Source organism: Carassius auratus, unplaced genomic scaffold (genome assembly GCF_003368295.1).
Source record: "Carassius auratus strain Wakin unplaced genomic scaffold, ASM336829v1 scaf_tig00021987, whole genome shotgun sequence".
NCBI lineage: Eukaryota > Metazoa > Chordata > Actinopteri > Cypriniformes > Cyprinidae > Carassius > Carassius auratus.
Window position 1 is genome coordinate 240200 of NW_020525149.1, and position 12777 is coordinate 252976.

A 12777-nucleotide genomic window follows, 5' to 3' on the forward strand; every position below is an offset into this window, starting at 1 on the left:
ATATTATTTATTAATATTGTTTTTTTACCTCTCTATCTGCCTGGTATTACAATTTGGTGTGAGTGCGTGACCGTTTCGCTCTGCAGATGACAAGGTTGTAGGATGTTAGGGCATCTGAAATATACAATTGAGTTCAGAGTTACAGTGTGTAAAAACAACAAAAAAAAAGACCATAAATTAAATATTTTTGTTACTTAGTGGTGAAGAGGAGAAAAGTATCCTTACCTGAACATAGCTGGTCACACTTACATGATCTCTTAAACTGAAAAGAGAAGAAGACATGATTTGTAAGAAACCGTTAAAATTTTAGAGTAAAAAATTATAGACATTTTAAGAAAGTGATCATTTACCTGCTGAGAGTGTGTTGAAAGGTCTGTGTAGTTAGATAGCTGAACTCCAGAGAATCAGTAAGCCAACTGAGCCATGTTTGTTTTTAAAATGTAGCCACCTGCCGGAGGTAGGTTTTTAATTATAAGTAAGTAATTATTTAAAAATTCAATTATAAATTCAATGTCTCCGTTACTTAGTGGAGAAGAGGAGTATCCTCAGCCAGCACTGCTCATACTTCCATGATCAAAAAAGAAGAGAAAATATTTGTTTGAAAACCAGATACAATTTAAAGTTAAATTTGTATTTCAATTTAAGTATGAAATAATGTACCTGTTGAGAGTGTGTTGACATTCTGTAGTTGGATCACTGAACTCCAGAAGTTAAGTAATGAAGTGCTTTGAAAAAAAGGGGTTGGGAATAAAGTACCCTAAACTGACACAAAGAACCATTTCAACATTAAAAGGGTTCTTCAGGATGCATGGTTCTAAATAGACCTGGCTCTACAGGTAAAGAACCTTTAAAGAACCATCTTTTTTTTAGAGTGTAAGGTTGAGTTAGCATTAACTATTTCTAAAATGCATATCTTCAAACATTTTTAGTGAAGTAACAGTAGCATTGTTTGCATCCTGTGTTTGTTTGTGCCCGTCAAGCACATGAATACTCTGGGTTTGGTTAAAGAACAGATGACTGGCCGACTCAGGAAATGTAAAGAGGAGGAGAGTAAGTCTGGAGGACACTCTCTCAGGACACTCCATCATGCTACATGACATTGACAGTTGTCCAGTTTGCTCTTATTAAAAAGTTATGAAAATGACCAAGAGGAATGACATCTGGGACCACAGGACAAGATGGAAGAATGGGTCCAACAAAACTCTTAACATTCTGGACACTTTCCATACATTTGAGACTTCCAGTGCATCTGTGCCCATCTTTCTGGAGGATAACAGCATGGATTGTCGAGTTTAATATATGCTATTGCATAAATGCAAGCTTGTTTCTTCAATCAAAAGATGAGATTATTGACCAAATACTAGAAGAGCAGGATGTGGATACTATTAAAATCATCTATGACCAGGACTGATGTCGAATGCAATGGTAATTGTAAACAGTGTAAAATAATGTTCAGCTGTAGTTAATGCATTAGGTGTTCATTCATGCCACAGTGCCTTTCCAAATTTGGGGTTAGTAAGAATTTTTCATGTTTTAAAAGTCCCTTACACTGGCTGCATGCAAAAAATACAGCAAAAATGTATTTCACTTAATGTAACATTATGGAATATTATAACAATTTAAAATTATAAATTATTAAACAAAATATAGGTCACACTTTATTTTAAGGTCCAATTCTCACTATTAGCTAACCATTAACTATGACTTTTGCCTCAATTAACTCCTAATTTGCTGCTTATTATTAGTTTATAAGGTAGTTGTTAAGTGTAGGGTATTGGGTAGGATTATGGATGTCATGCATTATATGTACTTTATAAGCACCAATAAACAGCCAATATGTTAATAATAGGCATGCTAATAAGCGACTAGTTATTAGTGTGAATTGGACCCTATACTAAAGTGTTACCTTAATGTGCTGAAAAAATGTATTTATTCTTGTGATTTATTTTCAGCTGCCATTTCTTCAGTCTTCAGTGTCACATGATCCTTCAGATCATTCAATTATTCTAGTGTTGATTTAGTGCTCAAGAATTATTTGCTATTATTGTCAAGTTAAAAACAGTTTAAATGGATTTACTGTCACTTTAGTCACTGCCCTAAACATTTGAACTGTAGTGTTCGTACAAAAATTAATAAAAGCTGCTATAAAAGTGTTGTTCCTTGATAGTTCATGACAATGTTCATCATAATTGTAGTTATGTTATAACAACAAATATGGGTGTTGTAATCACTAAAGCGCTTCTGGATAAGATAAAATAAAATCTGGTCTGCTTTTTGATATTTTGAATTTTGATATTTTATTCATGTTGGTACTATAATAAACAGCAAAAAACAAGGTGTTTCTTTGATGGCCATAATGTTTCAAATAACAGCCAGTTCGTTCAAATAGTATCCTTGTCAGCATCGATGAACGTAGTATCCTGTGATGTATCCAACAGTGTATATAACTACCATCATGGTCAAAGATGCCCCCACTTTCATCACAATGCCCAGTCGCCCAGTGCACAGTCTGTTATAGAGACTATACGGGTACAGACATGATTGACATGAGTTATTTGATTCACTACAATAATAAGTTATGAATATTTGCTTTTAAACGGTTTATTTTTCAGTTCTTTGAAATATATAGAGTAGATTTCTCACCCAATCAGTCTGGACTGTGAATGCGGCTCTTGCATGTTCATGTTGTCTTCATTCCAGCGGTCGTATTGAACACTGGCCTCACTCGATTCCATTTCCCTCCAGCTCTCGGCTTCTCAGTCAGCTATAAAGCCAACACCAATACAAAAGAGAAACTACTTGCAAATGATTTAAACAAAAGCTTATCCTGCTACTTTTCACTCCAAGAAAGTGTATTTTGCAGAGCTTAGTAACAGAAAAGGCTATTTACTTTCCAGTTATGTGTCAAGTTAATAATTCAGCAGATCAGTAATCCATAATAAAGAAATGTTAATGAATAAGATAAAGCAGCTTGTGACTGAAGTCCAGTGTACATTGTAACAAAAACTGCTATATTTTCTATTCATATTCAATATTTCACTCTCAGTTGTTTTTCCCAAATAAGTTTGTAATGCATCACAATAATATGTTACAGTTAAAGAAGGTACAGTTTAAATGACTATTATGATGATTTTCTAGCTTTATTTGCAAATCTTTCACAAATCAAAGCATAGTTTGAATACTTACAGGTTCTCAGGTCATCAGCTGGTAAATCAATCAAATCCTTAGTCTCTGACACTGTCTTATGTTTGTCATTTCTGAAGAGCAGTGGGTCCATGAGTTCATTCAGGTAAACCTTTGCTCACAGCCTGTCATAAATGAAATCCCTGGACTACCTGCTGTGCTGGTTAAAGAAAAATAAACTGCTTGTCAGGTTCCCTGAGTTAAGTGGGCATAGTATTAATAATTATGAATACATACATATTTCACAAACAGCTTTAAATGAATAAATAAACAAGATATTGTATGAAATATCTGGAGAAATGGACACACGTCAGTTAATCAGCTCCGTGCCTTAATGTTAATTGTCTATATTTCTCACCTGCCAGTTTTAGTTTGCTCAGAAAGGTGTAGTTTATTTTGTACCAAAATAAGTTATTTCACCTGTTGTCACTCAGTTTATTCGAGATATTTGGTCTTACTACCAACGTACTGCATATTAGATGCAAAATTCAGACCATTGTTTTGTTGTTGCGTTCCTCCACTCCGGCAGGTGGCAGCATACATACAGCCACATAACGCTGCGGTTCTCCTACAGATTACAGAAGAAAAGAGTAAATATCCTTCGAGGGGGGATAGCCTCCTGTGTTGTTTTATAACATTTTTGTTTGTATACTGCTTACTTGTAAATTACAGACATTTCCCCAATAATCGGACTGTATTATAGTTTTTTGTATTATCGTAGAGAACGGAATTTTTTTCTGAATACAACACTTCCACGCGTATTCTGTAGCAACCATGCATGATCGCCGATGTTTTATAAGCGAGACGCTGCTTTTTCATTAAAAGTTGTTGCATCTATGATCTCATTATGGCCACTCTGACGAGGCAGGACCTTAATTTCGGGCAGGGTAAATTTCAGTTCATCTGTAAATGTTGAGCACTGTAACGTTACAGCTTTCCAGATAAAGCCTTTGTGAGATTCTGAATATATTGGTCATTTGCAGTTGTTGCTGACATTCTGTGTGAGTTTCTGGAAGTGGCCATTCACCTCATTCTCTATGTCAGAGATGTCTATCCATCTGGTATCTTTCAGAAAAGGAAGAAATACAACGTACCTGTGCAGGTAATGTTTTTAAGGTTGATGCAGCACTAACATAATGCATTACTGCTTGGCTTATTCATCATGGAGCGTGAAAAGAGAAATAAAGACAAAATGTTTGTTGAAGTTTCTGTATTGTTGAATGGAAGTGATGATTTAAACACTTATATGTACTGTCTTTGACAGATGTCATGCCATCCAGATTTAAATCAGTACATTCAAGACACGCTGCATTGTGTCAAGCCACTGATAGAAAAAGTAAGGTTTTTATTTCATATTCGATAAATACATATTTGAAAGAAAACAGGCTGAACAATATAATAGCATTCGTTTCCATCTCTACTGTGCAGAATGAGGCTGAGAAGGTTGTAGTGGTGATCATGGATAAAGAGCACCATCCTGTGGAGAGATTTGTGTTTGAGATCTCACAGCCTCCGCTGCTGTCCATCAAGTGAGTGACAGTGGGTTCACAGCTGTTAAATCAAGTTGTGCATGTTTCTCATATGTGTGTGTTGGGTTTTGCTGTGTCAGCTCAGAGACTCTGCTGTCTCATGTGGAGCAGCTGCTGAGAGCCATGATCCTAAAGATCAGTGTGTGTGACGCTGTCCTAGACAACAATCCTCCAGGTAGGAGCTCAGCTTTTATGTAATTACTGATATAAAATAGCCCTGATAATGACCTCACATTTATTAAAGTTAGAATAGATTTTCATTAACCATGCATTTTCTTTTGCTCACAGGATGCACATTCACAGTGCTTGTACACACCAGGGAAGCTGCCACAAAAAACATGGAGAAAGTTCAGGTCATCAAGGTGTGCTAATACAGTTGTATATTTTAAACCTTTTAATGGTCTTTAATTGTAAAAGTGAACTTGCTGGAGATCCTGAGAAACCAAACTTTGTTTCTCAGACTTTCCTCAAAAAGACAATCTATATGCACACCTGCTGTGAAGTCTTTTGTGATTAATTTTGTTGTTTTCAGGCTTTATTTATATATATATTGTGTTTTGCAAAAGAAGAAAAGTTTCAAACTACACGAGGGTGAATAAATGATTCCTTTTTGCGTTAACTATCACTTTTCTCTGCAGATTCTTGTCTTATCTGTTTTGTGTATTTTACAGGATTTTCCATGGATTGTAGCAGATGAGCAGGAAGTTCACATGGAAGAGGCAAAACTCATTCCTCTAAAAACAATGACTTCTGATATCCTCAAGGTGAGACAACTACAGTGTGTCAGATTTCATGGCTTCCACCAAATCACAAAATGTTAATTTTCAAATCATCATGCATGATCGTTAAGTTTGATTAAAAAAAAAACCTTTTCAAGCAGCCCAAGTACTGCTGACAGTAAAGTGAAAGAGGAAAAAACTAAATTCTAACACATTCTGACATTCACATTACTTACTTCACTCAAATTGTTGTGCTAATTGTATTATTTGTAATTTGAAAAAAATAAAGATTTTCCCATAGTGAACTTTAGAGGCCCCACTGTGTCAGAAATCTTTAAAATAAGTATTTCAGAATCAGTCAGGGTACCATATTCCCCTTTTTTGGGGTCAGAGCTACCATGCTGAACACACTAAGAGAACACTGTGTTCTTGTAAAAGTAAAAGAGGGTTAAACAAGTTCATGATGTTTTTTCCTGTTCTGTAAACAGATGCAGCTCTATGTTGAAGAAAAAACACAGAAAACTTGATGCTGTGGATCACATGAAAGCATCTGCAGGGTGTGACACAGTAAACAGGAACTGATTTTTGTTGTGAAAACAGCATTGTTTACATATTTGGGTTTGGTAAAATGAAGAATATTGAGCTGGACTGTGCATCTTGTTAAGTAGAATCAATGTTTATCACAATGTCTGGTTGCTTTAGGTCTGTCATGGAGCTGAAACTGTTTAATTGTTTTAAACAGTTAAGTAATCTTTCACTGCCTCTGCTTACCTCTGTCATGAATCCATATGTTGTTCTCAAAGTGTCCACAGTGTTGTTGTTGGGAGCACACATAAAGTTTAATAGATTAAAGTTTTGAAACTGCTTTTACGTTATTAAACGTGTGATCATTTGTCTATCCTGTTATTGTGAAATTTCATACTGGTTATTACCTAACATAATAGAAATATACAATTATGTAAATCATCCAAACTTCCAAGGGCACACATAACAGTCATTAGGACAACACCAGACAAAGAACCAGGGAAAACACGGGTTTAAATACACAAGTCAACAAGCCTAACAAGGGGTTGGAGATAATAAATTACTATGGTACCAAGGGAACTAACAATAGGTGCAACAAGGAAAACAGGAAAAGTTTCTCACCCATGGTAGTTCAAACATGGCAGATTCAAAGCACGGTCTCAAAAACAAAGATCTGTTTCAGTGTGTGATATTCTTGTTATTCCGGATGTAAAAAAGAGTGAGGAGAGAACATCACATCAAAAGGACTTGCCTGTGAAAACTGAGTAATGTATTTTTTTACAGTCTATGGTTTAAACAAGGTGTTTTAGGAGGGCGTCAACCTTTCTTAACTTTTATAAAGAATATTTATTTGGGTTTGAGACTTTAGTCTTTGCAGCTTTAGAGATCTTCTGTATGCACGAACATCTTGTAACACTCCAAATAGAAAGGAAAACTTGAAATCGCATCACATGACCCCTTTAAGGTAAAAAGTTATTCTGTGGGTTTGTAGATTTAATTTAATGTGTAAACTTTATTAACAAAATCAATTTATTGTTTTTTTTGGTTTGTTTTTAATTAAAACTAATAAAAAATGACTTGAATAAAACCTACTCAATTCTGTTGTTAAGGATTTAGCTATTATTTTTTTATAATTCCAAATAGAGAGATTATTGAATGAATCCATCATGAAGAAAATGAGTTGTTTTCACTGTTCTTTATTATAGATCAGTGGTTGTTTTCAATTTACAAACATTTCCTGTTACAACGAGGCACGCATACACTGGAGTTTCCCACTGACAACCTGGATATATTTTATATATGATAAAACTGTTGTAAATTGTTATAATTTAGTAATTTATCCAATATAGGTATCAATAATAATAATCATAATAACCATAAAATACTAGTTAAAATCTGAAAATTGATTCACTGATAGTGCATGTTAATTTGTGCTATGGAAAAATAAAGATACTTATGTTAATTCGTTCATGTAGACAATTTTTTTTAAATATAAAGATTAACTAACGCAGAATGAACAACATTGTTTAATTTTTGTAGGAATTCTTATTTTGTGGCCTATCCACATCACGTATTGGTTCTGTACGCCTGAACTAGATTGTTGCTCATAAAGTATTGAAAATCATGTTTTACACCGATTAATGGCTGAAGGTTCATTTTAAAACTATTTAACATTAGTAGTCATGCATGTCACTATATTCTAATTTGTATGTATATATATATATATATATATATATACATATATATGTATGTATATATTTACATTTATTCATTTAGCAGACGCTTTTATTTATCCAAAGTGACTTACAAATGAGGACAGTGGAAGCAATCAAAAACAACAAAAAGAGCAATGATATATAAGTGCTATAACAAGTATTAGTTAGGTTAACACAGTACACATGTAACATGGGCTTTTAAATAATAGAATAATTAAAAAGAAAACAGATAGAATAAAAAAAGAATAGAGCAAGCTAGTGTTAGAGGTCTTTACACACACATAATTGCATAATAAATGAAAAGAAAATAGAATACAAAAAGATTAGTCCAGCCTGGACAGAACAAGAGCTTGAACAAGGAGTTTTGCAGCATATTCCGAAAGAAAGGGCTTGATCTTCTTGTTGAATAAAGCAAATCTGCTGGATCAGTCAATATATATATAGTTGTGTGTGTGTGTGTGTGTGTGTGTGTGTGTGTATGTGTCACTATGTTACATTTTAATTATAGTAACAACTTCAGTAAAACATTAAAGTGACAACCTTGAGTTAGTTTCATGGACAGAAAATATTCAGTAAGTAATGTTTATAAGTAAATTTTCAAATATATATAGTATAGTATATATAATTTCAGTTTGAAATGTAAATCAACTGTTCAGAGGATAATACAGTGCTATTATGTGTTTATTCACCAGCTTCTGTTGATATATTCAATATTCAAGCACTGTTTAATTCATAAAATTTTCAAAAAAATTACTTCATCTGTTTTTAGGCCATGTGATCAAGCCGAATGGAGAAAGGCAAACCAAGCACATTAACTATAAAGATAATGATATATTTCTTAAAATCAATCTCAATATTAAAGAATAGCAGACCACAACTATGATAAAGGCACAGAGAAACGATATCATTGAAATCAGTTCCAGAATTATTTATTCCAGCTGATGAAAGATACAAACGTTGACACCCAATCAGAATATAATGAGAGAATTTAAAGCGGCAGACGAGCATGCACTTAGAATAAACAGACAATATTGTTCGCTGTTGTGGACACTAATATTGTTCAATCAGGACCACTTCCATCAAGTATATTTATGACAATTGCATACAGTTAGTGTTGGCGGTATGTTTATGTTCTGGGCAACACTCCACACACCATGCAGCAATGCTTGGACAGAGCGAGGAGAGCAGCAAGACAAAACCCCCCTGGGGTACAGAACAGAACCATTATAAGCATATATAATTACAATTCACAATTACGTGAGTTGTAAACAAAATGTGAGAGACTGCTTCCAATGAAGAGACTGTAAAGAAAAAACAAAGTTAGATTGTATTACAGGTTCAGTTGGTGGAGCTGGGGTTGGAGGAGGGAGTTAATTGCAAGCAGCAATGCGATGGAGAGACACTGAATAATGGGAATTTAAATAGACCGCAGGTAATAGGTGTCAAGACTGGATTGGTACATGTCAGGAACAGCTGACTGTCAGCTGATGCAAGCGTGACTAACGTGGCCTGACTGAACTAACGCGATGCTCGATTTATCTTTATCGTTATCTTTATAGTTATCTTTGTAGTTATCGTTCTTTGTATGAATGGGCCTTTTTACAGTTTTTTGCTCCCCTGTTGACATTTCTTCCACCCCTGTTTAACGACACTAAATTAAACTTATTTTTTTTTTAGGATGAGCAGTGTTCTGATGATATGACGAGAGGTGGTCATCAGCTGCATTATAGAATTTCTTGAGGAAGTATGAATATACAGTATATCAAAATTGTTGTTTGCTTCCTGAAGAGGCCATAATATTGTTTATTGGACTTTCTGATTAAACAAATTGAGTTTCAGATCATTTGATCTATATTTTATAGGTTTTGATTGTCACTGCTTTAATATTTCAGGACAATTAGACCAGACAGGAATTGAACTGCTTGGGATGGCAGCAATTGAGAGATTCCATTGACAGTCCAAAGGAATTTTTATCGAGGGGGAGAAAGTTGTTACAGGACTTGAAGGTGTTCCCAGGGCTTGCTATATCCTCCTTAGTTTGACGTATAAACACTGAATCTCCATTATCCCAGGGGTGTAAAGTATACTTTGAGATATTTCAGAAATTATCATGGTGATGGATGCTTCTAATCTGTCAAACGGAGTCTAGTCACTCAGGTCTAAAGTGCTGACTTAAAATAAGATGGGTATCTGTTCTGTGGTTCCATGTTGCCAAAATAACACCTCACATATTTGAAAAAAAAAAAAGTGTCTAGAAAGGGAAAAAATGCCCCAAATAAAGTAACTGCATTGTGTATTTTAAACTATTTTTACCTAAAAAGAAACACAAAAAGTGACATTATTCTGCAGATTTGAATTTATATGCCTTAGAAAGTAAAAAACAAACAAACAAAAAAAAAACAAATAGTTAGTTCTGTTGAGAGACTGAATGCTCCCTCTGTCTGAGAATACTTATAGATGCCACTGTAACTGTTGTCGGCAATAAATCAGAAGTTTGTAATTCATCTTAAGCAGGGGCGTAGCCATCTTTTCAGAAGTGAGGGGGACAGAAATCACTCTCACACACACACACACACACACTCACACAGATATAATATATATATATATATATATATATATATGCGTATTCTATGCCCCTGATCTTAAAGAGCCAGTAAGATGAAAATTCTAAGCTTCCTATCACTGTTTATAAGTCATGTACAATAGGTTTAAATCCATCCAAGGTTAAAAAACATTGTCATTTTGTCAAAATATCATTTTAAAATTACCTCAATTTTCAGAGATCCCCAAACAGTTCGCGCGAAGCTGTTCAAAAGATTCAGTTTCCTTAAACCCCACCTTTCGGTAGCATTATGTGTTCTAATTGGTCAACTGACATAGTCAGGTTTGATTGGTTGTTTCGCACACAACTTCATGGTAAACAATGCGTTAGCATCTTTTTGGGGTGAATTATGTCTTATTCCTCTCATCGCGAAGCAAACAGTAAAATAAAAAACTTGAAACGCGAGGGCATGGTCACATTAGATATAATGAAGGGAGACGTGAAAAAAGGACATTGCGTTTTCATATGGATTACTTTATCACAGAATATCTGTTAGCAGCACTTATTCAGTTTTAAAGAAGACATGTCAAGCTTTCTATAGATATCTCTCTCATGTCTCTTCGTTGAGTATTCACGGAGTTACACTTCATTTTAATGACGTGTTTGTAAATAAAGATCAGCACAAACAAAGGCTGCAGACAGCACACATAACGTTACTGATAAGACGCTCGGGAGAAAACAATCACATAACTTCATAATCATACTTCGCGTAGTGATTCTGAGATGCTCGTTGGTCTAAATGAAGTTGGTAATGAACCCTCTTTTATGGCCAAACGCTTTGAAAATCCCGCTGTACTCACCGAGATTAGAAAAGCAGTCATCAGTGAAATGTTGTGAACACAACAAAAGGGATTTGTTGTTCTGCTCTGGTATTGTGGTAAAAATGAATTTTAGCCATTGGTTCTTCTGAAATTCATCCTTTGGCAGTGAAAATAAAACAAACTTGCCTTTACAATTAAAAACACACTGTCTCCTCGACATGATGCTCTCACACCAACCAGAGCGTCTGTGTGTGTGTGTGGGGGGGGGGGGCAGGTCAGAGTTCCGTTTCTCCCAACACGGTAGGCGGAGATTATTATGCAAAGTGCTCCTAGTTTCGTACATAGAGATGGGCAAAAGATTTGAAATCTATAACAACTCGTTTCAGCGATTCAGAGTCGACTCCTTACTTTAGAAGCCAATTACTTTATAAATTGTGTACTTTTTGGTTTAATTACTTTGCACATTGTTTACACTGATGGACAGCTACATCATACACTGTAATACAGGTAATTTTTGATTTCCCATCTGTGTGGCTCTTTAAGGTATGTGTCTGTTATTCATACATGCAATCATTCAAATGAATTTAATACACACATTAAAAATAATACTAAGTTATTTTTTGTGTTAAATCAAAACAATTCCTTTAAGTAGTAATCATTAACATAGTGCTCTGATGAAAACAATATTTTTGTTTAAATTTTACTTAACTTTTTGTGTGTGATATTTTCATCTAATTAATTTGAATGAATTAATTGTAACTAAATTCTTAATAGTTGTTGAATTTAATTAATATTAATTCTTGTAATCTGTTGCCACAATTTTATTGAGTAGATGTAGTGTATTATTTTTTACAGTGAAAGGTTGGGGTGGGTTAGGTCCTTAAACTCTATTAAAGTAACAATCTAAAATAAAGGCTATATAACTTTTACAAATGCATGCAAATAATTAAATGTTTCTGAGGTCCTGTACAGGGCAAAATGAAAAGCTCTTCAACAGAGCAACACCTCTTTAGCGAAATGAAACTTGGCATATGATTGGCTTCTGGTTGTGATTTATTTTGTTTTCCAGATCTTGGGGTTTTCCACTGCAGTCAGGCAATTCTCCATTTTGAAAAACACGGTTATTTTTGGCATGGCACACATTTGGTAGGTGAGTAAAAACTCAGATAGCAACATGGATTAACAAATTCATGTTGTTTTTTCCTATCCTGTAAAAAGATGCAGCTCTACTGTATGTATAAGAAAAAACACAGAAAACTTGATGCTCTGCAAATGGATCACAGGAAAGCAGCTGCAGGGTAACAGGAAACACTGCAGCTACTGTGGGTGTTTTTCTGTGAAAACAGCTTGTTTACATTTTATGGTTTGGTAAGCTGTTTTTTTTTTGTGAAAACAGCTTGTTTACATTTTATGGTTTGTTAAAATTAAGTATATAGAGCTTGATTGTGCATCTTGTTAAGAAAAAAGAATGAATATTTATCAGAATGTATTGTGCTTCTATTTAACTTTTAGCACTGGTTGCTTAAGATCTGTCATTGTGCTGACACTGTTTTATTTTTTAAAACAGTTTTGTAATCTTTCACTGCCTCTGCTTACCTCTGTCATGAATCCAAAGTGGGGAAATTCTAACTTCGGAAGGACAGTCTGGCACTTCTGACACATGAAATATGTAACGTTAAGGAATTGCCACTGATGAGCCAAATGTGAGTTTTGAGCCGTCCAGAGTAACTATTACAGCTTGTT

At 34.6% G+C, this 12777-nt stretch overlaps 2 protein-coding genes and 1 long non-coding RNA gene across 3 annotated transcripts; 1 reads left to right on the top strand and 2 right to left on the bottom strand.

Moving 5' to 3' along the window:
• Window positions 1-29: 29 nt before the first annotated feature.
• Window positions 30-405, bottom strand: LOC113077217 (uncharacterized). Its single transcript, XR_003281278.1, has 3 exons — window positions 351-405; window positions 226-262; window positions 30-114 (listed from the first exon to the last, which is right to left on the bottom strand). It is a non-coding gene; the product is annotated as an uncharacterized LOC113077217 (long non-coding RNA).
• Window positions 406-2334: 1929 nt separating this feature from the next.
• Window positions 2335-3549, bottom strand: LOC113077227 (small integral membrane protein 1-like). The gene is made up of 3 exons (XM_026249673.1): window positions 3187-3549; window positions 2644-2764; window positions 2335-2521 (listed from the first exon to the last, which is right to left on the bottom strand). The coding sequence occupies exons 2-3, from the start codon at window positions 2733-2735 to the stop codon at window positions 2398-2400; spliced, it is 216 nt and encodes a 71-aa protein (XP_026105458.1). The 5' UTR covers window positions 2736-2764; window positions 3187-3549; the 3' UTR covers window positions 2335-2397.
• Window positions 3550-3746: 197 nt separating this feature from the next.
• Window positions 3747-6257, top strand: LOC113077226 (mitotic spindle assembly checkpoint protein MAD2B). Its single transcript, XM_026249672.1, has 8 exons — window positions 3747-4070; window positions 4167-4285; window positions 4448-4519; window positions 4612-4712; window positions 4793-4887; window positions 5001-5074; window positions 5384-5476; window positions 5920-6257. Exons 1-8 carry the CDS (start codon window positions 4031-4033, stop codon window positions 5956-5958), a joined length of 633 nt encoding a protein of 210 aa, XP_026105457.1. The 5' UTR covers window positions 3747-4030; the 3' UTR covers window positions 5959-6257.
• The last annotated feature ends 6520 nt before the right edge of the window (window positions 6258-12777 follow it).